The 26,289-nt window shown below is 43.0% G+C and overlaps 1 protein-coding gene and 1 long non-coding RNA gene across 3 annotated transcripts in view; one reads left to right on the plus strand and one right to left on the minus strand.

Moving 5' to 3' along the window:
* Nucleotides 1–74: 74 nt before the first annotated feature.
* Nucleotides 75–6,058, plus strand: LOC310862763. Of its 2 annotated transcripts, XR_014569617.1 has the most exons (3): nucleotides 75–4,015; nucleotides 4,416–5,569; nucleotides 5,815–6,058. It is a non-coding gene; the product is annotated as an uncharacterized lncRNA (long non-coding RNA). The 2 variants fall into 2 exon arrangements; XR_014569618.1 differs by lacking the exon at nucleotides 75–4,015 and having other exon boundaries at nucleotides 4,166–5,569.
* A 4,744-nt stretch (nucleotides 6,059–10,802) lies between these two features.
* The window catches only part of fer1l4 (fer-1 like family member 4), a gene marked incomplete at its 5' end in the record, with an annotated part of 45,706 nt that continues 30,219 nt past the window's right edge, over nucleotides 10,803–26,289 (minus strand). Inside the window, 20 exons of the mRNA XM_083770830.1 lie at nucleotides 10,803–10,989; nucleotides 12,031–12,131; nucleotides 12,338–12,633; nucleotides 13,217–13,340; nucleotides 13,547–13,664; nucleotides 14,626–14,724; nucleotides 15,158–15,243; nucleotides 15,437–15,618; nucleotides 16,442–16,596; nucleotides 19,341–19,511; nucleotides 19,700–19,827; nucleotides 20,653–20,769; nucleotides 21,369–21,503; nucleotides 21,757–21,857; nucleotides 22,178–22,217; nucleotides 22,774–22,896; nucleotides 24,234–24,343; nucleotides 24,549–24,723; nucleotides 25,462–25,623; nucleotides 26,113–26,223. Of these exons, the coding sequence (XP_083626956.1) occupies nucleotides 10,809–10,989; nucleotides 12,031–12,131; nucleotides 12,338–12,633; nucleotides 13,217–13,340; nucleotides 13,547–13,664; nucleotides 14,626–14,724; nucleotides 15,158–15,243; nucleotides 15,437–15,618; nucleotides 16,442–16,596; nucleotides 19,341–19,511; nucleotides 19,700–19,827; nucleotides 20,653–20,769; nucleotides 21,369–21,503; nucleotides 21,757–21,857; nucleotides 22,178–22,217; nucleotides 22,774–22,896; nucleotides 24,234–24,343; nucleotides 24,549–24,723; nucleotides 25,462–25,623; nucleotides 26,113–26,223 (2,715 nt within the window). The 3' untranslated portion in view covers nucleotides 10,803–10,808. The remainder of the gene's footprint in view (nucleotides 10,990–12,030; nucleotides 12,132–12,337; nucleotides 12,634–13,216; nucleotides 13,341–13,546; nucleotides 13,665–14,625; nucleotides 14,725–15,157; nucleotides 15,244–15,436; nucleotides 15,619–16,441; nucleotides 16,597–19,340; nucleotides 19,512–19,699; nucleotides 19,828–20,652; nucleotides 20,770–21,368; nucleotides 21,504–21,756; nucleotides 21,858–22,177; nucleotides 22,218–22,773; nucleotides 22,897–24,233; nucleotides 24,344–24,548; nucleotides 24,724–25,461; nucleotides 25,624–26,112; nucleotides 26,224–26,289) is intronic.

Consider the following 26,289-nt stretch of genomic DNA (forward strand, 5'->3'; position numbering starts at 1 on the left):
AGCACCATGGTGCTCAATGGCACCATGGTGGATGGGATTTGAACCGGTGCCTCAATAGCACCATGGTGCTCAATGGCACCATGGTGGATGGGATTTGAACCGGTGCCTCAATAGCACCATGGTGCTCAATGGCACCATGGTGGATGGGATTTGAACCGGTGCCTCTTGAACCACTATACCAGTGTTTTTATTGTTTATTTCAAGACCACGGACGCCCGCCCCATAACTCTTGAGAACGTACAAATGTTGTACGCTCTCAGAGTCACAGAGTGGTAAGGGTCCATTTGATTGCTGACTATGAATCATTTACCTGGGGACCCTCTAGAACCCCTGCAAGGACCCCTCACCCTGGGGGGGCCCCACGTCACCAGAACCACTACGCTATTAACCACATCCACGGCCTTGTTAATTATCCAGACTGCACATTCTACACTGACCAATCATGGCTCATATAGCGTCAGTCTACAGCAAATCAGTGAGTGCTGGAATGAAGCTGTGAAGGAGAAAACCACAGATTTGTTTTTTATTGTATATATTATATACTGTTGTATATCGTTTTATTAGGGATGCACCCATATATCGGCCGAGTATCGGTATCGGCTGATATTTGCCTTGTTGACTGCCACTGGCATTAGGGGTGGGGGATAAAATTGATTCACTCACCAAATATCGCGAACTTTAATGCCACGATTTTTTTTTAATAGATTTTAAAGTTCAGAATCGATTTCTCAATTATTTTAACTCAGAAACTGATGGCTGCATTAAGGGCATGATTCAACTTTTCATGGTTAACTTTGTATTATTTATAATTGTTTTAAAATGTTCTATAGTATTAAAATAAAAGCCCAAAATCGTAAAATCACAACAATCGGTGAATCACAGAATCACAATAATTAAGAATCGCAATATAAATGGAATCGGTACCGTAGGTATGGAGATCGTATGGAATCAGGAGGTGAGTGAACCCCTAATGGGTTCTGTAAGTTCACAGATGACAGTAGCTCCGACAGCAACTCAACATTTCTTTTATATAGCACAACAACTGAGGTCAAACCAAAGTGCTACGTACAAATTAAGATGCAAACAAACAAGATTTCTTTTTTATTTTATATATAATAATGAAGATTTATTCCCTGCCACAAAGGTGAGAATGAATATCAATGCGAACAAAATAAACAAATATCCGCTATCAGCCAAATTGTTCTACATCGGTGCATCCCTACTTTTTAGTTATAGTTTTGTTGTTTCGTTTGTTGTTTTGTATGCGAATGAAAAACAGGTCAACACAATAGAAGCACTTTTTCCGCCAGAGGAAGTATCCATGATGCACTCAGCCTGAGGCCTGCTCCCCTATCACTCTGTTTATCAGAGACAGAGCCTGGAATCTGATTACACTGTCTCAAAACATCAGGTCACGGGGACCAGCAGTGGTCCAAATGGACACTTACGGGTCTGCAACTCAGAGAGTGCAGAGTTAAATAAGCACTGAAGGATTATACAGTGTAGACAGGGGTTCCAGTATAGTTAAGTTCAAGGACACCCAGATTTATATGCATTATTAGACCCCCGTTTAATACAATGCAGAATAAAGAGAGGAAGGAGCACAAAATCCCCAGCAAGGTGCTCGTTGGTACAAATGGATGACAAAATTAAATGGCAAAAAAGGGAAGAGACCAAGGCACTCTTGATAACACCCCACCTCCTCTGGGACCCAATCCGCACAGTCAAATCCTCAGCATCAATTAAACTCCAGGAGTGTACAAATGGGACTGTACACTCTCAGAGTACGGGTCTATTATTTGGAGTTCCGCTGGTCCCTGGACTCTATGTTGAGAAACGGTGCTCCATCTATCAATACTCTTTATCAGACAAACGGCCTGTGATCTGATAGAAGAGGAAGTGAGCTGAGCAGTGCCTGCAATCAAAGCCAGCCTGGTGGTGCCTTATCAGCCTCATCTGTCCTACCACAGACACAAGACAAGCAGAATGTATGTCATTTATAGGCTCTTTACTCTTAGGTCAAAAGGGTCGTCTGTTTTTTTTTAAGTTGCTTGATTCAATATTTAGATATTTGATGTTCATGTGATTATCACCCTCTTGTGTAACCCCATTCAACTTCAAAACGCCATGTTAACCATGTTAAACTCTTTGGAAACACTCTGGTGACTGATGTTATGGATGGATGGATGGAAATAAGGTAATAAAAGGTAAGTGAAAAATAAACACAAAATTAGTTTGTGTTTATTTTTCACTTACTTTTTATCATCACCAGAAGGATGGACGTGTGTTTTCGAGTCAAAAACAAGATGAACATGAAAAGAGAAGCGCTGCAGGGACCAGTCAGTGGCTCGTATAGATAAAGAGAAGTGCTGCAGGGACCAGTCAGTGGCTCGTATAGATAAAGAGAAGCGCTGCAGGGACCAGTCAGTGGCTCGTGTAGATAAAGAGAAGCGCTGCAGGGACCAGTCAGTGGCTCGTATAGATAGTGCTCTTTGGTGGTAGAGGTGGACCAAAAAGGCTTTTCAAAGAAGTACTGCTTAACTTTCAAAGGTGTAGACTGCAGACTTGCAAAGAAAATAACTCCAAGGCACTCAGTCTTTGATGAAAAATGATTTATTTAAAGCAAAGAAACAAATATGACGTAACGACCTAGAAGGTCTTCATCAGAGTCTGCTTGTCATGCTTGAGACAGTTGCTCTAAATACATCCTTGTATTGTGTTATCAAAGACGGAGAGCCTTGGAATAACTTTCTAAGCAGTCTGCGGTCCACAGGCACCCTTGAGCAGTACTAAGCAGCTAAGCAGTACTTCTTTGAAAACCATTATTTGTTCATGGTTAACATGTTTGATGTTTGAAGTTGAATTGTCTTACATAAGAGGGGGGCGTGTCTGATGAAATGAACATCAAAATATTGAAATATTGAATCAAGCAACGTAATAACTGTCTGGGGTGCACACGAAAGTAGACCCCCAGAACAACAGCAGGTATACACTACATGTTGATGCTTCACTACTCAGACAGTGTTTGTCTATAAAAAACAAAACTAAAAAGTGTCAATGTACTCTTAGTCTGTCAATTTACCATATTTCAAATATCCACCCAGTAAAAGTTTAGAGGAGGAGGCTGTCATCATAACCACTTAAACACTATATAATTTGTTGTACATGATAAGCTTGTAGATCTGTTATGTTTGCCAAATGTTCTCCTAATTTTGCCAAATGTTTGCCTGTTTTGCCAAAATAATGTCCTATTACGACATGCTCAGAATAGGGGTGTCCTATTACGACATGCTCAGAATAGGGGTGTCGTATTACGACATGCTCAGAACAGGGGTGTCCTATTAAAACATGCTCAAGAATAGTGGTTACAAATGTCAGCTCCCTCTTTCTGACATTTCAGAAATTGTTTCAGAAATATTTGTTGGAATTTCTTCTAAGCAGCAAGCTACATGGGAATGGAATAATATTGTTTATACGGTATACCAGTGGTTCTCAACCTTTTCAGGCCGGGACCACCCAAAATAATCCTACGTGAACTGGGGACCCCCCACCCTGACAAGCACTTAGAATTGTAGTCATTACATTTAGTTCCACAGATAAATAAATAGATAAATATTGTGAAAATAGCTATTTTAACCTTAGATTATTTGACAATTTGGTCAATGTCTGACCCGTTTTTATAGTATACCGGTAGTATGTTGATTACTCTTGATGCAGTAATGGTCTTTTTTAATTTCATTTATTAGGTATTATAAAGGTCTTGAAAGTCCTTAAAGCGTCACTTTTCTGTCACCTGGGGACCCCTAAAAAATTATGTGGGGAGTGGGACTCCCTCACAGGTTGAGAATCACTGGCTTTTATACAATAATAGGACGTAGTTACGCAAATCAAATAGAAGGAGAGGGGAGCGATACATCTGCTTTATTTTGTGTATTAATTTCTAGGCTTCCGACTGTTAGGAGAAAGGCTTCCGATGTACAGATTGTTAGGAGATGTACAGACTGTTAGGAGAAAGGCTTCCGATGTACAGACTGTTAGTAGATGTGTACAGACTGTTAGGAGAAAGGCTCCCGATGTACAGACTGTTAGTAGATGTACAGACTGTTAGGAGAAAGGCTTCCGATGTACAGACTGTTAGGAGAAAGGCTCCCAATGTACAGACTGTTAGGAGAAAGGCTTCCGATGTACAGACTGTTAGGAGAAAGGCTTCTGATGTACAGACTGTTAGGAGAAAGGCTTCCGATGTACAGACTGTTAGGAGAAAGGCTTCTGATGTACAGACTGTTAGGAGAAAGGCTTCCGATGTACAGACTGTTAGGAGAAAGGCTTCCGATGTACAGACTGTTAGGAGAAAGGCTCCCGATGTACAGACTGTTAGGAGAAAGGCTTCCGATGTACAGACTGTTAGGAGAAAGCATTTGGGAGCTGTGTGAGACAACAGTCCCGACGCACCGACGTCTGGTAGGAAGTATTTTGAACCTTGTAATAGTCGACGTGGCTCTGTTGACAGAACTGTACTCTATGCAGGACAGAGCGTAGGCCTTGTTCACACTCCAGTCAAAATCCCATTAGGGATCAAAACCTGATTTTTAGGACTGACTGGCCACTCTGTTATTTGCAAGTGATCAAGACAGAATGGTGTACTATTTCTGTCGAGCGACGCAGTCATACGACGAAGTACATAAATCAGGCTTCATTGTCCAACATGTTGTCCAGACTGGGACACATCTTTAGAAATGTGCAGAGAGGTTTGGGCCGACAGTGTGAACAGAGCCAGAGAGGTTTGCTGTCTGACTGTATTTCCTCTGGAGAAATGTGAATGTAAACAAATCATTTGCTGTCCCTCAGTCACATGTGGTTGCTGTCAGGCAGAAACCTTGTATCTCCGTATTTCAACTTTTTATGTTTTTTTTTTTTAATCTTCTCCCATAAATTATTTCCCAAAAGTGTCGCACAAAAGTAGTGAAAATAGCAGATTTACAAACGCTGTGAGCATGTAGAACGGCTGTTTTCACTATTTTATTTCTTTTTTTTTAAGATAACGCTAAAAAAAAGCAATGGTTTTGGACATGCAAGGTTTCCACCTGGACAGCGATGATGCTGTGACTGCCACTCAGTCACATGTAGTGACTCTGTAGCCTTTGAACTGTGTTGTTTTGATGCATGTGACCACTGACACTGATGTGTTCACAAGGTTTCAGTCATTCTAAAGGGCTGGACCAACTTTGAAAGTATCTTTATTTCATATACACTTAATCCAAACAAACAAGAGCAGGACAGGACCAATCAAATCATACAAACGTACAGTATGTATACCATTACAGTATGATATCATTGTATTAAGAATACATTACGGATGGGTATATCCGGGGGATGTAGAGATAAAACTCCTGCAGAGCTCTTGGGTTTGTCTCTGGCAGAGCTGGCAGTGGTGGACTGATAGACTGTACTTAAGTACAATTCTTTGAGTGTCTGTACTTGACTTGAGTTGTTTTGAAAACGTATTACTTTCACTCCACTACATTTCAAAGACAAATATTGTACTTTACTTTTCCCTATTTCAAATACCGTAATTTCCGGACTATAAGCCGCACCTGAATATAAGCCGCACCAGCCAAATTTAGGGAAAATCCCATAAAGCCGCACCGGACTATAAGCCGCACCGGACTATAAGCCGCAGCTACGTTAGCTCAGAGCCTGAGATGGCTCTGCGTTAGCTGTAAAAATCCATAGATTAGCCGCACCGTTGTATAAGCCGCAGGGTTCAAATCATGGGTAAAAAGCCGCGGCTTATAGTCCGGAAATTACGGTAAGTGAAAAACAGCAGATCTACAAGCTCACAACGTGCCATGATGTGATGCGTTGCAAGCTTGTGTTCTGCTATTTTCTTATATTTTCTTACCGTATTATTATTGATGTTTTTCTTTTTTACATTTCTGGAAAATCTTAAAATTTTGGGGGAAAATTTAATGCAGTGATGCACTGGCATTAAAAATACAATTGTACTCTGTAATGTGTACTTTTGAAGTACAGCAGTAAATTTAGCCAGAGCAACTTTCACTTGTAGTTGAGTAATATTTTGACCAGGAGTATCTATACTTTGACTCAAGTACTGGGATTGAGTACTTTGTCCACCACTGGACATACATGTAGCACACATGGAGGGATCAGCAATGACTCGATTGAACGGAATATGCACAGCAAAGAAATTGTGTTTATAAGCCCAAACCACACCAGTTGCAACTCCTTGCAACATGCACAATATCAGTACCCTGACCAGAATATGGAACACCTTAATCATCATTGGTAACAGCTGTGAAGGAAGCGGCCCAATTTATTTCCAATATGGCTGCTGTGCATAGAGCCCAGGCATGACTGAATTTAACCTACCGTGCTGCGTGTTGCTGGTTTGAATCCTGTCCTGTAAATGTAATGAAAACATAGCCTTAACCTAGCTCTGGTCCATAGCGTTCTACTGCTTCGATTCTGCCCTGCAGTGAGGCTATGGGACTATCAGTTTTAAATCTCAAATCGAAATCAGACCAGCCTCTCCTCTTTTGTGGAAATCTCACAAACGTTTGACCTACTCACCAATACAAAGATGGGTTGTGTCAATAGAAAGACTACTTCCCTTAGTGGACGCACTCTGAGCCCCCCACCACACAGTAAACGGTACTTTTTGGCCAGAAAGGGATTTTTTTTCACCGGAGGAAAGATATTCTCTATGAGGCAGTTCTCTGGACAATATCGGTAGAGGGCGCAGCGGAGTAACTAAAAGTATTTTTTTTCCGGTGGAAACAAAATCCCTTTTTATCCAAAAAGTACCGTTTATACGTGTGGTGGGGGGCTCAGAGTGCGTCCACTAAGGAAAGTAGTCTTTCTATTGACACAACCCATCTTGGTATTGGTGAGTAGGTCAAACGTTCGTGAGATTTCCACAAAAGAGGAGAGGCTGGTCTGATTTCGATTTAAAACTGATAGTCCCATAGCCTTACTGCAGGGCAGAATCGAAGCAGTAGAAGACTATGGATCAGAGCTAGCCTTAACCCCTGAGTATGTACTGTACTTATGTTAAACTGTGTGTGTGTGTGTGTGTGTGTGTGTGTGGGGGGGGGGGGGGGTGTGCATGTGTGCGTGCGTGTGTGTGTGTGAATTGAATGTTACATTGACTTTAACTGTGGTCCCCTTTTATAAAATAAAATACAATATTATTGTCCAATCACCATCAGGCTTTTATCATTATTGACACATTCTTTTTGTCACGGTGTGAATCAATAAGGTAGGACCCAAGTGCAGAACAGGAAGGCTCAGAGGCAGAGAAGTCTAAATACTAGAGGGTTTATTCCAAAATCCAGGATACAAGGCAACGTCACACTTGACATACAACAATGAGCTGACAAAGGAAATGAAATACCAGGGGAGTATAAATACACAAAGACACAGGTGAACTCAACAGATAATCAACACAATGATTGGCTAAAAGACTAACAAGACAAGGTGGAAACACTGGGGTAATAACTAATCCGGTTACTGGTGAGACAACACAGGTAACAAAAGCAAACAGGAAACCAAGGGACCAAAAATACTACAAAACAAAATCACAACAGAAAACGTCACGTATCGTGACAATTTTATGGTGTTATTTGCTGTGTGCTGTGCTTTGTGCAACCTTACTAAATGCTCAGGAGCCTGAAAAACATAATCTATTATTATTAATCTATTATGCATGTTTTTTTGTGTGAGTATAAAAATGGTGTCCAAGCTGTATGATAGAGTATATTAATACGGTGTAACTTATACAATTTGGGCGGTTGTATTTGGCCTCGATCCCTGTGCTCTTCTATTGAGGCATTTCTAGGTTGGTTCCATAGCTCTTAGGGCTATACCAGAGCTAAGGTTGGATATGACCTGAACATCAAAATGTGTCCCCTGAGCAACCAGGCAGGCTCTACTATTACCTTCAGTGGTACAAATTCAGTGCAGGAGACCCAGGTTCAAACATCCTGGATAGAACAGTATTGATTCTCAGCACCTGAGCTGATCTAGAGCAGTACGTGGTTCCGAAACCTTTCAGGTCAAGACCCAAAAGAGAGATTAGACATTTTCCCGGGACCCAAACTAGTGAAAATAGCACTAACTGCATTGCGAGCTTGTAATAACCTCGAGTCACGGTGCCGTCACCAGACTTTCCACATCAGTCTAGACTGCATGGTTAAAAAAAATCTTATTACGATTGTGCAGTCAACCCGGAACAAAGGACAAAGAAGGGTGCAACAGTTTCCCCTGTACTTTGGAACAGGAAAGTTACATAGTCCAAAACAACCATGCAATCCGGTACACTTCCCCTTCTTGATATTCTAACTCCCTATCTGTGGAAGTCCGTGACCTCCGACTTCCCCATAACTGCTGTCAATACATTGAGGCATTATAGGTCACCAGGTCAAATACTGACCTAGTGAGTAATGCCTCAACTCCTACTGTTAGGCAGAGTTCTAGGTTTAAAGGGACATTTCACCGCTGGAGGAAACTCCAGTCACTCAATATTAATAGTATTTTTTAGTAGATAACCTGTAGCACAATTTGAAATTTGCACTCTATGGCCAGAAAAAGAATGTGTGTTTGACTAGGGTTTGACTGGATTGCTGGATTACTACAATGACCATAATGCTTTGGTGCACTCACCCAGTCACCCCACCAGGGGAGGGCTGTCTTAGACTGCATCCAGACAGTAGATTCACGAAGATGCCAAATGCTGCTCGCGTCAGGAGCTCCACCCACGCTGCAACTTTCAGCGTCGGCAAAGCGTTTTAGTTTTTTTGGCCGACGCTGCAAGTTGCTAGCCTGGTTAATAAACCAGACCGAATCAGCCGTTGGCAAAAAAGAATTGCCTACCGGCGGATTTCGGTCTGGAGAGGCTCAATTTTACGCCCATTTCCTACTCCAGAGAATGTGGCCTCCAATAGGGACACGGTATGCAATATGGGCGGGCTTTGGTACAGTGACGTTCAATGCTTGAGACCTTTGACTGACAGTAGCTCTGACCAATTGCGTCAAAGAGAAAATGTTTCCCTGGAAATGAAATCCAAGCTGAGCCTCCCCAGACTAATATCCCGCGGATCCGTGCGATATTAGTCTGGTTTATTAACCAGGCTAGCAAGTTGCATCCATCCACCAGCTGTCTAAAAGCCAGGAAGAGACTCCTGACGTGAGCGGCATTTGGCATCTTCATGAATCTACTGTCTGGATGCGCCCTTAACCCTCTAAGACCCAGCGTTGCTTTTTAGCAACAATTTTATTTTATTTAATTACTTTTTTTTTTTTTTTTCTGTTCTTTTTTCACCTAAACGTCATCAGTGATGTTCATTGCAATGCCATTTCAATGCCATTGGTCATGATATTTGCATATAAATACCCCCCACAGAGGCTGAAATTCACACAAATTAAAAATGTCTGGACTTTTTAGCCCAGGCCGTAGCGTAACGGTCTGGGCACCGGACTGGTGATCCAGTCGCGGTGTGCCGCGGGTTCGACTCCCGGACCCGACACGGCCTTTACCGCATGTCATCCCCCCATCTCTCTCCCGTTTCCTGTCAGCCTACTATCTGTCCCTTAAAAAATCAATAAAAGGCGTAAGCCGCAAAAAAAAAAAAAAAAAAAATGTCTGGACTTTTGACCTTTACCCTAATAAAAGTAGGTACAATAATTCTAATATATGTTTTTTTGTGATCATTAGAATGTCTAGAACATGTTTTATTCATTATTGTGAAAGATATCCCCCAAATGTAAATTATTAATTTATTATATTATTATATAATTATTATAAATTTTCCATCAAACTTTTTTTTTTTTTTAACATATGTTTTAGTGTCAGTCCTAGTAGTAGGCCTACAAAGTAGTAGTAAGGTTGAAATCTATTTTTTGCAAGTAGAAATTAATGCGGGTGTTAGAGGGACTGAGAAAACATGTAAGGGCAACTTGAACAACCAGTTATTTTACTGGGAATTTTGTTCAACATATAAATGAACTGACAATCAGCATTATCGTCGTTTTGTAGGTAAAAAATATGTTTTTATTTAATTCATAAATCATATTGATAACATTTGGTTGAAACATAGCACTTATACCATATACCATGAATACAAATCAGATGGAATATTTCTTAGTGTTATTAAAATTGTTCTGTGTCTATATGAATATAGCTGCATATATTAATATTACAGGAACTCGGTTTAAAGGTACAATAAAATATTTTGTTCAAATTGATTCGATGCATAAGCGTAGATATGTTTGATCGTGAAAAGACTGATATCTTAAATAACTCGACTACTGACTACAGTAGTACTGTAATTAAGTACAATTAAATATTGTACTTTTACTCCACTACATTTATTTGAAGACTTTAGCTTTTAATTATTATTACAAAACATGCATTAACCACATCAACCCTATATATATTTCGGCCATTTGAAAATAGCCGATCTACAAGCTCACAATGCGTCGTGACGTGAGCTTGTAGATAGATCTGCTATCTTCCAAAATATTGTTATACATTTGAAAACATGAGATGGGACATTCTGCATAATGAGTACATTTTCGTACATCGGCCTACTTTAGGTACATTGTGATGCCAAAGCCTTTGTACTTTTAAGTAATGTTGTATTCCGGACATTCAGGCCTACTTGTAACAGGGTATTATAGATTGTAATATTGATACTTAAGTAAAACACGGGAGTACTTCTCCCACCACTGAATAAAGGTGCTTTTAACAGTCAAAGGTGTCTCTCTCTCTCTCTCTGTCTGAGTGTCTCTCATCCATTGACTATGAGGCCAGAGATCTGTTGAGGCAGAGTGTAGAGGATGAGGGCCAGGAACAGAGTGAGGACGGCCAGGATGAGCAGAGCGATGATGTACTTCTTATACTTCCTCCAGATGAAGAAGATGAAGGTCTTCATTGGGTTCACGAACCACGCGAAGGACGTCTTGGGACGACTGGAGCAGAGTGGAGGAGGTTAGGGGAGGACAGGAGAGGTTGTTACATTTGATATTTGAATGATAATGTGACAGTTAAAACGACACATTGGCCCAACACTATCTATAGGATGACAAGAACAAATGACATAAGTAATGCCAATGTGACAGGGATAGCCCATCATAAGTAATGCCAATGTGACAGGGATAGCCCATCATAAGTAATGCCAATGTGACGGGGATAGCCCATCATAAGTAATGCCAATGTGACAGGGATAGCCCATCATAAGTAATGCCAATGTGACAGGGATAGCCCATCATAAGTAATGCCAATGTGACAGGGATAGCCCATCATAAGTAATGCCAATGTGACAGGGATAGCCCATCGGTTTGTAATGGATTCACGCCAGGTCTAGTCTTGCGTAGCCAGAGCTACACCTCCCGAAAGTTTGTCATTTCCATTCACAAAAATATATTTTAAAATATCTTTAGAGCTTATTTTCTTGAAATTCCATTGCTACTATATATGTTTAGATGATTTCTATTTATATTAGGATAGATTTGCGTGACTGTAAAGATGAAACGGAAGTCGGGAGGAGGCTTCCACTTAATAGTTTACTCATGATCAGAGCTTCTGTGCGCCAAAATGTATGACGGAAGCATTTGAAAATTGTGAGAGGCAACAGTCTGGCAACACAAGACTACACCAGGTCCCATTGATTCGAACCTGCAAGTACGATTCCCCTCCACCCGCTGGCCAGCATACACATTAGTTATATGTTCCATACCCTGAGTAGACTTCAATTAAACTATACTGCCATCTACTGGATTGTGGGATATGTGACGCTTGGATGGCAAATACAAAATGGCAATACAATATAGAAAACATACTCAAAACGTAAATACTCATTTTGTAGATCACCAGAAAGATGATAAACAGTATCAAAGGTTACAATAACAATAAATCCAATTGCTGCATCTAAAATAATAGTTAGCGTATTAGTGTGCATGCGTGCGTGCGAGCGTGCGTACGTGCGTGCGCGCGTGCGACGGCGTGCATACTTTGGTTTGTCTAGGGGTTCCGGTTCTTTTCGGGCCCGCCCCACTGGATTAGCCTCCGCCTCTTCTAGTGTCACCAGCTGAAACTCCGCCTCCACCTTACCCTGAAATGTAATCACATGTAATCATAATAATAATAGTAATAATAACAACAACACACAACACACACACACACACACGGATGGCTGAACAGAAGGACGGACAGACACAAGCAAAACATTCTCCGGCCTAGCGGAGACACTCATCATGGTCATAATAATACCAACCATGAGCAGGTAGGTGTTTCCATTGTTGTCATAATAATACCAACCATGAGCAGGTAGGTGTTTCCATTGTTGTCGGTGAACTCGATGTCTTGGGGTTTCATCTTGCCGCGCTTGCTCTTCTTCTTCTTGCGCTTGTTCTTCTTGGCGTCCTCCTTCTCCTTCTCCTCCCTCTCAAAGTCCTGCTGGGTCTTCTGGCGGATCAGCGGCCACCAGCCCTTCATCCTCTTGGAGCGGAAGATGGAGAAGCGAGGCCCGGCGCGGTCCTTGGCCATCTGGATGGAGCACTTATCTGAGGCCTTGGCTGCTCTCACCATGTCACTCAGAGACAGCTCTACAGAACCTGCACGCAGTGGGGGGAGAGGTATATACATACATGTAGGCTACTCTGATGTTGTACTTTGACCCATTAAAGGTTTCATGACATGCTGGTTTTACAAACAATAGTAAAAGTCTTTATCATGGTCCAGTGAGCCATGGCAGGTTTGTATCAGCTTGCAGAGTTATTGTGTTGCTTTGCAATTGCTCTGTGTTCTGAGGCTGAGTCACTTTGCCTGTCTCCCCAGGGGGAGAACGAGAGGAGAGGGGGTGGGGTTAAAGGACTATGACGTCAAAGACAGCCAATCACAGCACATTTCTGAGCATAATTATTCAGAAAACCACAGACCACAGAACATCCAGATGAACGTTCAAAGTTCGGGGTGTGTTGTTTTGGGTGTAATTGAGGCGTTTTGTAAAACCAGATGTTTTCATTGTGATATTGATAAATAGGATCCAAGCCTGGACTCAATCAACTGATTGATCACTCATTAAAAGGAACATGCTCTGATGCACACAGCCGCAAAACGATTTCAAGATTTTCAAGTAGGCCCTGATCCAGGAAAGGTTGAGAACCACTGTAGCACATTATTTAACAGATATTTTACCCAGGAAGTCGTTGGCAGCGATGCGGTCGTAATCCCACACCTGAAGTGTCAGAACCGCAGGCTGTCTGAACTCTGACTCTTCCAGCGAGAAAAAGGACTCCTTCTTCTTGTATACAACCTCTTTCTACACACATGCACGCGCACGCACACATAACCCCACACACACACACACACACACACACACACACACACACACACACACAGAAGAACGGTGACTCCTTGTGCACACAACCGCTTTCTACACAGTCAAAATGTATCGTCATATTTGTTCGTGTGTGTGCGTGCGTGCATGCGTGTGTGCGTGCGTGGTGCGTGCGTGTGTGCGTATACCTCAGTTGGAAGATAGTCAAATCTAAAGACAAATCTCCAGTTGAAGTTGCCTTCTCCAGTCAGAGAGTTAAAATGGACATCAGTCTCCTGCTTGTCTCCTTCAAGACCCTTGATCCACCTAACAGCAGGAAAACACACTGTAACACCATCGTCCACTTTGCTAAATAATAACATTGTACAAATCTAAAATAAATACATGCTTCTCTATGACCTTTTCCACGTTTACTGGATACAGTAGTTTGTTGTTGTTTCGTCAATTTAACAAGAGTTCTCAACGTGCCTGAAAATTAAGGCCCGGCCAGGCCGGCCCTAATTGATTTGGCCCGAGGCCTGGCCGGCCCTAAAACGTTGGGTTGGGCCGGGTCACGTTTGGACATAATTTGAGAACTCTACAAAGAGTAAAAATTAAACACCAGTCAGCACCATCTTCATAATAGATAAATACACAAACAGACTATTATTTCTATTATTATTATTATTTTTAAATACATAGCCTGGCCTGAAAACGTCAGGTTGGGTTCGGGCAGAGTTTGAGAACTCTAAAACTAACCCAGTTAAATTCATGAGAGGTTCTTTTTTATTATCCATAAAAAACGATTGACCAAATGACCAAGAAAACAAAAAATTTAAAAACTCACAAACATCCAACTCTGAGTGCAAGGGCCTTATGGTATGAAAATCAAGCCTATTTCACCCACACAATATACCGGTCAGAGCTGGGTACCGAAACCTGAATTCACTTAATCTAAGCTAAGTGACTATAAGTCTAAACAAAGTATCTGTCCGCCCATCTGTAAGCCCGCCCGTGTTTGTGCAACGTTTGTGTCTGTGTGTGTGTGTGTGTGAGAGAGTGAGTGAGTGAGTGAGTGAGTGAGTGAGTGAGTGAGTGAGTGAGTGAGTGAGTGAGTGAGTGAGTGAGTGAGTGAGTGAGTGAGTGAGTGAGTGAGTGAGTGAGTGAGTGAGTGAGTGAGTGAGTGAGTGAGTGAGTGAGTGAGTGAGTGAGTGAGTGAGTGAGTGAGTGTGTGTGTGTGTGTGTGTGTGTGTGTGTGTGTGTGTGTGTGCATGCGTGTGTGTCTAACCCTTTCATGTAGATGTCAGAAGAGGGATCTCCAGTGAAGGGGTTGACATCATCCAGGACCACATCATCTGTGTTCCATATGGTCACGCGCAACTCATACCTATAATAGACAGAAAATAGATGCACCGATATGGAAATTCTTGGCCGATACCGATGTTCAAAATAACAGTTTAGCCCGTTTTATTTACTCTTTTCGTGCCAAGGAAACAAATAAATCTTCAGTATAAGAAATAAGTGTTGAGCATCTAGCTTGGTAGACTGCATATAACCAACACACCAACATAGTGTTGAGCATCTACAGCTTGGTACTGCATATAACCAACACACCAACAACATAGCCATCAGTTAATGTCAGCTTTATTTGACCTATATCTGTGCATCTCTAAGTTGAATGATTGACAAGACATAGATAAGTCATACATTGATTCAGGTCAGGTGTGCAACACAGGAAAGGTACAGGAACAAGACTATAGAATCATACATTGATTCAGGTGTGCAACACAGGAAAGGTACAGGAACATGTGAAAACCTACTGTTCGGGTAGGCGGGGCTTGATGTCGACAGGGGGCGGAGCCGGGACATCAGTAGGAAACATATCCACCCACATGTGCAGAAAACCCTACGCACACGCGCACACACACACACACACACACACACACGTAGGTGTATAACATAAGTGTGCCCGGCATACTGGTCTCTGGTGCTTCCTCAGGGACCTGGTATGTGTTCAGGTCGTGTGTGTGTGTGTGTGTGTGTGTGTGTGTGTGTGTGTGTGTGTGTGTGTGTGTGTGTGTGTGTGTGTGTGTGTCTACCTGCGGTAGGCCAGGGCTCTGGGTGTTCCACAGGGAGCGTGTCTCGACGTGCTCGGGGACCAGAGGCAGAGCTACAGGGACAAACTCTCTCATCTCAGCCCAGCGCTGCAGCACCCTGAGGGCTGCATGTTCCTCCAGCTCAGCCTCCTCCTCCGGAGACAGCTGGTTCTTCTTGCTCAACTCTACACACACACACACACACACACACACACACACACACACACACACACACACACACACACTCATTTAGTTCAGTCTGTGTCCCTCCCCTGCCGCCGGATACAGCGGTGACTTTTATTTTGAAGAGCCCAAAATTCACCCCAAAGCTAAATTGGCTATAGCTACAGTAATTTTAAAAGTCATCCAAAGCGTTAATATTGTAACCGCAAGGTAGCGACGACTCAATCTACAATTTACAATTTAGGCATTTAGCAGACGCTCTTAATCCAGAGCGATTTACATTAAGCATTAAGAACAAAAAGCATGGGAATACATCACATAAAAAGCATTTATCATGAAACATGCGTAAGCTAAGAAAGTAACTGTGGAATATCCATATAATGAAACTATACATATAAACTATACATATATACTACTATGCTATACATTATGTACTATGGCGTGCTATGACTATATACAATGCAATTATAGTGCTGTCTACATAACATGCTATAAGTCTGTATCAAATGCTATCTAAGTCTACAGAAATGCTATCTAAGGGGGTAGGGTAAGTGCTATGGGCCATGATGGCCAATCTAAGAAAGGATTCAGAGAAAAGGGCGTTTTAAGATCGCGGTCAAGTTCAAAACAGGAGTCTATGGCCGTGGCCATCTTGGTCCTACAGGCACCAGGCCTGTTTACTATAGCAACCCCAAGCTAATCGGTTGATTCAGAGACCTTTCTGAATGAAGTCAACAAATGACGAGAATCTCATAATTTGGCACAGATGGGTGAAGTACCAAAACGCACGCACGCACACATACAGACAGACAGACAGACAGATACCCTCTGGTATAGCATCAGGGGGAATCTTGAAGATCTTGTTGAGGACTTTGACTTGAGATGGTCGATACTCTGGAGATGAGATACTGTTCCTCTTGCACAGATCTGCCAAGATGGCCGACGGCTTCTTGTCGTCACGCCATTTATTATAGCCATCACTACAGACAGACAGACAGACAGACAGACAGACAGACAGACAGACAGACAGACAGACAGACAGACAGACAGACAGACAGACAGACAGACAGACAGACAGACAGACATTCTGTTAGATTGGTGAGTGGAATTGTAATGGTTGTACCAATACAACTACTCAACTAGTCATCTTTGCACTGAAACAGCTTTAAGGCCAGTCCACTGCACCAATGCAACTCCTTTCAACTGCCTTTGGGGGTTTCAAGCAGTTATATTGTTGTGGACTGGCATTAGCAAATGAACTGCTCGTGAGTCGTGACGGAACGTTCCGCCAATTAGAATCCAACCGGAAACCGCTATTGGCGGAACGTTACGTCAGTTAAGCTTCATTATTGATACTGTATCAAACCGGATCGCTATTTGTTTTTTCTTGGCCTATATTCCTTCTTCAGCGATCCTATACACAGGTTTTGCGCACGCGCACTGCCGTTCACTTCTTGTATACAGGGGAGACACAGAGACCCCCAGGTATCGAGGTAAATGACAGAGTACAGCAACTTGCAATGGGCCATGTCTTCAAGATACTCAGGGGACCAGTGCCCACTGCCCATGTGTCATCTGTCAAACTACCTCACTAGAGTGAGAAACGCCCACAGGCACAACATCACCAGAGGGAGCTCCACTGCTCTCCAACACCCCAAATTCCGCACACACACACAATCGTACATGGGTGGGGTTTATATGTACTTTACTATTCTGCCACCAAAATGTGGAATACCCAACCAACACCAGCCATCAAACTTTGCAACTCCCTGTCCTCGTTCAAAACCACCCCAAAAGAACACCTGCACCTATTCGAAAAATGGCAACAAGACCTAGACAAGTACCAACAGTAAGTAGAGGGTTGTATATATTACATATTATAATTGTAGTATAGCTGGAGACCACAGCAGGCCATGTGTCATATATATTGTATATATTACATATAGATTGTATATATCACATATTGTAGTATAGTTGTTGTTATGCTGTGGGTCATAATGTGTATATTCCTGTGTTGCTCTGTCTTTTTCCCTCAGTGTTTGTGTGAATGAGTGAGGACTAAAGGAGTGACTGATAGAGGACCAGCTGTGGTGAATGTGGGATGAGTAGTGATTGAGTGAGTGGTTGCCAGCTTGTGTGAGTAGACTGAGTGGTGTATGAATGTGAGTGGCTAACTACCAGGTCCAGGTGGACCTTGCTGGTGATTGGCTCCTCTGGCCAGGCTCACCTATAGAGCGTCGCAGTCCCTCCCCCTTTCAGAACAACGAGTGGCCCAGGAAATTAATCCCAATGCATTTTTCCCATAGGCATTTCAAAACTTATTTATTTAAAGACCTTCGTACGAAGCCAACTCTTGTCGTGACAAATCATGACAACACACACAATTTATCGGGCCAAACAAAGAATTAGAAAGTAGAAATAAACGGCAGGTTACAACACTTTTGTTGTTGTTTTTCTTCTTTGTAATTATTTGTTTGGTCCAAAATATCATGATTTGTCACGACAAGAGTTGGCTTCGTACGACGCTTAAAAGGTCTTTAAATAAATACGTTTTGAAATGCCTATGGGAAAAATGCATTGGGATTAATTTCCTGGGCCACTCGTCGTTCTGAAAGGGGGAGGGACTGCAACACTCTATAAAGCTGCCTGTTCTTCTGATGTCTTCCTTCTAGCCAAGTTCCATGGACCAGCACTTTAGCTTCGTGATAGATTTAATGTCATGTACTGGGTAATGTAGGGGTGGGGGACCCAAGGGGATCCTTGTTTTGTTAGGTCAGATATTTGTATTTTGGTTTCCTTTTGCTAGTTAAAGAGTATGTTATTATTATTGTTCTGTGATCTGGAAACCAGGGTCCCCACCCTGAGGTATTGTACACTGCAATGCATTTTATCTTGAATAAATCCTACAGCCATAGGATTTTAACCATGTGTGGCCTGACTGAATTGGGAACTGGGTAGGAGGGAGTCCATTTTAATGTTGCGACCAAAGGTTGCGCTAGACTGGGTTTTAATAGGTGTAGACCACAGCAGGCCATGTGTCATATATATTGTATATATTACATATTGTAGTATAGTTGTAGACCACAGCAGGCCATGTGTCATCTATATTGTATATATTACATATTGTATATATTACATATTGTAGTATAGTTGTAGACCACAGCAGGCCATGTGACATCTATATTGTATATATTACATATTGTAGTATAGTTGTAGACCACAGCAGGCCATGTGACATCTATATTGTATATATTACATATTGTATATATTACATATTGTAGTATAGTTGTAGACCACAGCAGACCATGTGTCATCTATATTGTATATATTACATATTGTAGTATAGTTGTAGACCACAGCAGACCATGTGTCATCTATATTGTATATATTACATATTGTAGTATAGTTGTAGACCACAGCAGACCATGTGTCATCTATATTGTATATATTACATATTGTAGTATAGTTGTAGACCACAGCAGACCATGTGTCATCTATATTGTATATATTACATATTGTAGTATAGTTGTAGACCACAGCAGACCATGTGTCATCTATATTGTATATATTACATATTGTAGTATAGTTGTAGACCACAGCAGGCCATGTGTCATCTATATTGTATATATTACATATTGTATATATTACATATTGTAGTATAGTTGTAGACCACAGCAGGCCATGTGTCATCTATATTGTATATATTACATATTGTATATATTACATATTGTAGTATAGTTGTAGACCACAGCAGGCCATGTGACGGCTGTAGAAGCGGTTCTCCAGGTCGATGTGTGTCTCTCCAATGACATCATCAGAGCCCACCATGTCGTGATCCATCACCATGACAACCAGCTCTGTCTCCAACGGAAATGATAACGTCAGCTCAAACACCCTATAGGAGAACGCGCATGCATGCGCGCGCATGCACACACACACACACACACACACACACACACACACACACAAACCATTAGAAAGACAGACAGACAGACAGACAGACAGACAGACAGACAGACAGACAGACAGACAGACAGACAGACAGACAGACAGACAGACAGACAGACAGACATATACACTCACTCTCCAAACACAGGGTTGAGTTGCTTGGGGATGTAGCGATCTTTAGAGTCCACCGACTGTCCACCAACTTTCACCAGCAGGTAGGGATCTGCCTTACCGTTTGGATCTGTAGGAGCCAGACTGCTAGCCTGCATACAGTATACATACAGCATTAGGTCAGCAATTGAAGATGGGCCTGACATTCAAAATTGTAAATGCAACTCTACCCTCCATGCCCTCAGTACCCACTTACTTGACTAATTACTTTTTACTGTGAGCAACACCCACAGCCATAATACTAGAGGGAGCGTGAACAACAATCTGGTGCCACCCATTTATAAAACAAATATGGGAAAATTCACCTTCCAAAGCACTGCTACCCAGGCGTGGAATGCCCCCCCATCCCTCAAAACAAACAAATCACTGGCTACCTTCAAGACAGGCCTAATTCACCCGTCAGCAGGTCAAAGGGAGAGGAGGTCATCGCCTCCACCTCTTCATCCTGATAATGCCCTTCCGATTAACTTCGGCCCCAACCTGTACATACTTTATATTATCTTAAAGCGCCCCAATCAAATGGAGCTTTATAGTGGAATGACCTGCGTCCATTTTCAGAAAATATTATTTTGGGTACAGTAGAATAGGGATGTTGTGTATGTCTAAGTGAATGTGGGGATGCATAATTACTGTTTCAAGTAGTGGTTTCCTCTGCCATCGTCGGTGTATGAATGTGTGGGTGAATGTAATGCACAATCTATGTAAAGCGTTGTGTATAAAGACGCTATATATAAATGCAACATTTACCATTTACACCACACCACACAATACAATACATTATGATCGGTAGCTGAGACAGGTAGTAGTGAATAGTGATAGCGAGACAGGTAGTAGTGAATAGTGATAGTGAGACAGGTAGCAGTGAGACAGGTAGTAGTGAATGGTGATAGTGAGACAGGTAGCAGTGAGACAGGTACCTTAACGATGTAGATTCTACAGAGGACTTTGACAGGAGAGTTGTTGGGGATTCCATTGATGATCTGAGGTCTGCTGTCCTCTTCTCCTTCTTCTATTGGATACACCAAGAATGAGCCCTGCCAATCACATAAAAAAATTAAAAGTGTCTGTCTGTCTGTCTATCCCATTCTGACCGGGCACCCATTTTGGTGTTTGCATCATGTTATGCTTTAGCTATTGAAAAATAGCAGATCTACAAGCTCATATCGCGCCACCGAGTGGCGCGATACGAGCTTGTAGGTCTGCTATTTTTTGAAAAATCGAAGAACAACTGACATTTTTAGAATCTGATCTCGGGTCAGAATGGGTTAATCAGACCAGTGTGTGTCCAGTGGAAACCTCGTATGAATCTGATCTCAGGTCAGAATGGGCTATACAAGGTATGGACGGACGTCCGTCCGTCCGTCCGTCCGTCCGTCCGCCCGTCCGTCCGTCCGCCCGCCCGTCCGTCCGTCCGTCCGTCCGTCCGTCCGCCCGTCCGTCCGTCCGCCCGTCCGTCCGTCCGCCCGCCCGTCCGTCCGCCCGTCCGTCCGTCCGCCCGTCCGTCCGTCCGTCCGTCCGTCCGTCCGTCCGCCCGTCCGTCCGCCCGTCCGTCCGTCCGCCCGTCCGTCCGTCCGTCCGTCCGTCCGTCCGTCCGTCCGTCCGTCCGTCCGCCCGTCCGCCCGCCCGTCCGTACCTTGTATTTTCCCATGATCCTCTCATCGTCGTCATCATTGTCGTCCTCTGCTGCGGTCCTTCCTTTATAGAGCGGGAAGATCTTCAACCAGTCCTCAAAGTTACTGAACGCTGACTCCAGCTCTGAGCCGTACAACTACACACACACACACACACACACACACACACACACACACACACACACACACACACACACACACACACACCTTTAATGCCATGTGACCTGTGTGGTTTTGGGATTCACTCTTTCCTGGAGCATTCTACCCGATGGCCGTGGTTTTGAGGTTATTATTGTGTGAGGTTACGGTTAAGGTTAGGTTTAGGCATATAACCACGCCCATCCGTAGAATATCCCTGTGTGGTTTTGACGGTATAGTTTGACCTCTGACCTGTAGCGTGGCGATCTTCTTCCTCTTTGGTATGGGGGGTTCCATCTCTATGACCACCTCCTCCTCTTCCTCTATAGATGCCATGTTCAGAGCGCCCCCCTCTGGAGAAATATAGAAAACGGCGTGTTTTCTTTTTTAATATATATGTTTTGACTTGTTATGCTTTTATTGATAGTACAGTATACTAAATGGGGAGAGAGAGGCGTGGGGGGCACGCAGCAAAGGCCATCGGGATCGGGACTCGAAGTGTAGCCTGACACGCTGTCAGGCTGCAATGGAGCCTATAGGTGCCCGGACCGCTAGATTAAACTTGACTTAAACTAGACTTAAACTAAAACTTGTCAGATGTCATTCCAAAGACTATGACTAAACAAAATCAAAATTTGCTGTCAAAACTGATGACTGATGAAGACTGTTGTACCTGGTTCTGCCTGTTCCTCTAGCTCCTTCTCCAGAGCTGCCTGAGACAGACAGACAGACAGACAGACAGACAGACAGACAGACAGACAGACAGACAGACAGACAGACAGACAGACAGACAGACAGACAGACAGACAGACAGCATAGTCCTTATGCTCATGAAAGATGGCATTGGTGTTAAGTAACTAAGTACATTTAGATCAAGTGCTGTACATAAAAACAATGTTGTGGCAGTGGCTCAGGGGTGGAGTGGCCGGATAGGAACCACCAGTTCGATCCCCATCTGGCTCCCCCAGAGTCCTTGAGCAAGACACTGAACCCCTAATAAGGTCCAGATGTGCAGGTTGGTGCCTTGCATGGTTTCCTCTGCCATCGGTGTGTGAATGTAATGCACAATCTATGTAAAGCGCTTTGGATAAAAGCGATATATATGCACCATTTACTTTATTTGTTTTTAATACTTTCACCTCCGCTACATCTCAGGGAAAGATGAAAAAGATAATCACACCACTGAAAGATTGTCAATAACTTACATCTTGAAACTAATTGATTAAACGATGTATTAATTGATCAGGTTTATTGATGAACGTGTCTCACCTGTCTCTCTCTCTCCAGCTCTTCCATTGACGCATAGTACTTGGACCACCAATCAAGTTCCTCCTCTTCTGGTGTCTCCTCCTCTAGCGCCTCCCCCTTTTTGGACAGCATCTTTAGAGGAGCCTAAGGCAATGTTTAATTAGCACGTCATTTGCATATCATCAGTATCCCATAGCAATGTTTCCATCCTATATACATATTTATTGACTAAAACTATGACGAAAAATGTTCATCGACTACCTTTTTTCACTGACGAAAACTAAACAAAAACTCAATATGTCATGGTCACGTCCTGAGCCCCTCCATTTGTCCTTGATTTCCCTCTGTCTCTCCCAAGTCCTGCTCCTCTGACACTGATTGCCCTGAGTGCCATCACCTGTGGCGATTTAAACTCTGCCTTGTGTTTGTTCAGTGCTGGATCTTAAGTTAGTGTCAGGTTTTATGTTCAGTGTATGTACTTCTGTTATCCTACATGTCATTTCCCAAGTAAAGTCAAGTTTATGTGATCTTCTTGTCCTGCCTTTGTTTGAGTTTCCTGCATTTGGGTCCTAACACCTGCAAACCGCGACACAATAAAAACTAAGCCATGATGGCTAAAACTAAACTGACAATTTTGTCAACAAATAAAAAATATACACAAAATGTTAGGGAGGGACTAGTGGAGAAGAGATCCAGTAGAACTAAAAGATTATGTCATTTTATGCTTGGTTGCGATCGGGTGTTGCGCTCTGAAAATATCAGATCTACAAGCTCATAACATGTTGCACTGCGAAACATTGTGAGCTTGTAAATCGGCTATTTCCAGCATGGAACCAAGTGTAAAATCAGGCATTTACATCCAGGCCTGCCTAAATACATTTTAGGCAAATAAAATCTTACGATATTTAGTCGCTTAACCCATTCTGACCGGGCACCCATTTTGGTGTTGGCATCATGTTATGCTTTAGCTATTGAAAAATAGCAGATCTACAAGCTCATATCGCGCTTGTAGGTCTGCTATTTTTGAAAAATCGAAGAGCGACTGACATTTTTAGAATCTGATCTCAGGTCAGAATGGGTTCCCCAGACGGGGTCATACCTATGTTCCCTCAGCTCTATGTTCCCTCAGCCCCGAGGTGCGCTGCGGGTCGGGAGAGGGTTGCGGTTAGGTTTAGGTGTCTGCCCCGGGGGTGCTCTGCGGGTCGGGAGAGGGTTGCGGTTAGGTTTAGGTGTCTGCCCCGGGGGAGGTTAGGGTTAGGGTGAGGGAGGAGGTAGGTTGTCGCAGGCTGAGGGAACATAGAGCTGAGGGAACATCGGTACGGTCCCCATCAGACCAGTGTGTGTCCGGCGGAAACCTCGTATGAATCTGATCTCAGGTCAGAATGGGTTAAAACTATCAGATGACTAAAAGATAACCAAAACGACATTTTATTCAAAAGACTTTGACACCATACACAAGACAAGAAGAGAGGATCACATACAGACACCAGGTTCAGGGGGTTGATATTTGGTATTTTGCTCTGTTTGATTGACAGCGCTTTCAGGTCCATACTCTTCACTGTTGTCAATGGATTGACCTTCCCTTGTCGCACTGGACAGACAGACAGACAGACAGACAAATCCGGGGTAGAACAGGAAAGTTACATAGGATTTGGTATAATAAAATTGTATTAAATTGAACAGAAAACGTCTGTGAGTGTGAAGCAAACACATTGGTCATGATCTGTGTTCACATTCACTTCAATTTGCATGCCCGGACATGCCGGCGAACCGTCTCAGTTAGCCCCTCCCCTTACCTGTAGGTTTAGGCTCCTCCTCCTCCTCCTCTAGCCACTCCCCCAGCGTGGGCGGGGCATAGGCCATCAGACTGGGCACTAGGTGTGTTCCCACCAGCGCCATGCGACCGAACGCTCTCTGCTCCACCACGAACACCGTCAGAGGAGGGTGCAGGTGCACCTGCTCTGGAAGCTCCTGAGTGGAGGACAAAACAGGCCATGTGATCATCATGACTAATACACTTTAACTGACCGGAATTATACTGCATTTCTAGAATTGCAGAGGCAGAGAGCATGAAAGTTCAAATTAAATGATTATTTATTGCAGAAAGCAGCTTAGCTTACAACACACGCAAACTCAGGGAAGCCAAAGTCCAAAAAATGCAAAAACCTTACAGAACAAGAACTTCCAGGTACAGGAGAATCACAGGAAACATCAGGGAACATCAAGGTTGAACACCGGACAATGGTTTATCTATGTTCTCACAGTTTGTGTGTGCAATGAGTCCAGTATTTATAGGAGGCAGGTTAATGGCAAAGTGTTCACAATCACAGGTGGGCTCATGAGGGAGTTGGAGACAGGTGAGTGAATGGGACTGCAGAGTGGAATGGAAAGTGGGAGTGGCTGATAGGGAGACATGGTCTGTACTAGACCATGACAATGTCTGCATGGACGTTATATTGCTAGCATAAATCAGGCAGGATTGAGGAAGGCATACAGGCAGAGTGAGTGCTATGCACTTCGAGTCTGTAAAACTTGTTATAGGTCATGAGGTACACGACAACACGTTATTATATTATACGTAATATAGACCCATGTGAAATTGGAAGTGAAGAACAAACAAACAAACAAAAATACGCAGACAAAATTGGAATTGGAACAGTATTCATGCTATTCAAAATTGAAGCTGATACATCGGTTTCATGTACTCACCACATCAAAGCATTTGACCATCTCTTTGAAGTTGGGGTGTGTTTTGCAGCTGAGAATCTCTTCAGACTCCAGATGGCTGCCACCACACTCTATGCGCACCTGGGGGCGCTCTACCTCAAACAACTGGACCCTCCGCAGGTCCCTGACACCCCAGAACAACACCTACACACACACACACACACACACACACACACACACACGCACACACACGCACACACGCGCATGCACACACACATGCACAGTTTAGAGCATAGCACATGAACTTGTGAGTGTGTGTCAACGTTATTAGTCAAGTAGGCTAAAAACGAATTAAAGTATTTTTCTATGTCAATATTTCATACATAAAGTATTATTTTGGTATGTTCTCAATCTCATCTCACGATACTTACAATAAAACAAAACCTAAAACTAACATGAAAACGAATAAAACGAACGAACTTAAATGACGAAATTAACTAGCAACCCCACTTAAAAAGTTATTATAGCTGAACTGAAATTCAAAACATTAGGTCAAAATGAAAGAGTGTGTGTGTGTGTGTGTGTGTGTGTGTGTGTGTGTGTGTGCGTGTGTGTGTGTGTGTGTGTGTGTGTGTGTGTGTGTGTGTGTGTGTGCGTGCGTGCGTGCGTGTGTGCGTGCGTGCGTGCGTGCACCTCTATCCTGAATGTCTTCAGAACGGGTCGGACTCCATCAGGGATGATGTAACATCCAGGATCTGTCAGGTACTCTGGTACCGCCGGATCTACACTGCTGGGAACATTGGGCTGCACACACGCACACACACGCGCACACACACACACACACACACACACACACACACACACACACAC

Source organism: Protomyctophum parallelum (assembly GCF_964188405.1).
Source record: "Protomyctophum parallelum genome assembly, chromosome: 8".
Lineage (NCBI taxonomy): Eukaryota > Metazoa > Chordata > Actinopteri > Myctophiformes > Myctophidae > Protomyctophum > Protomyctophum parallelum.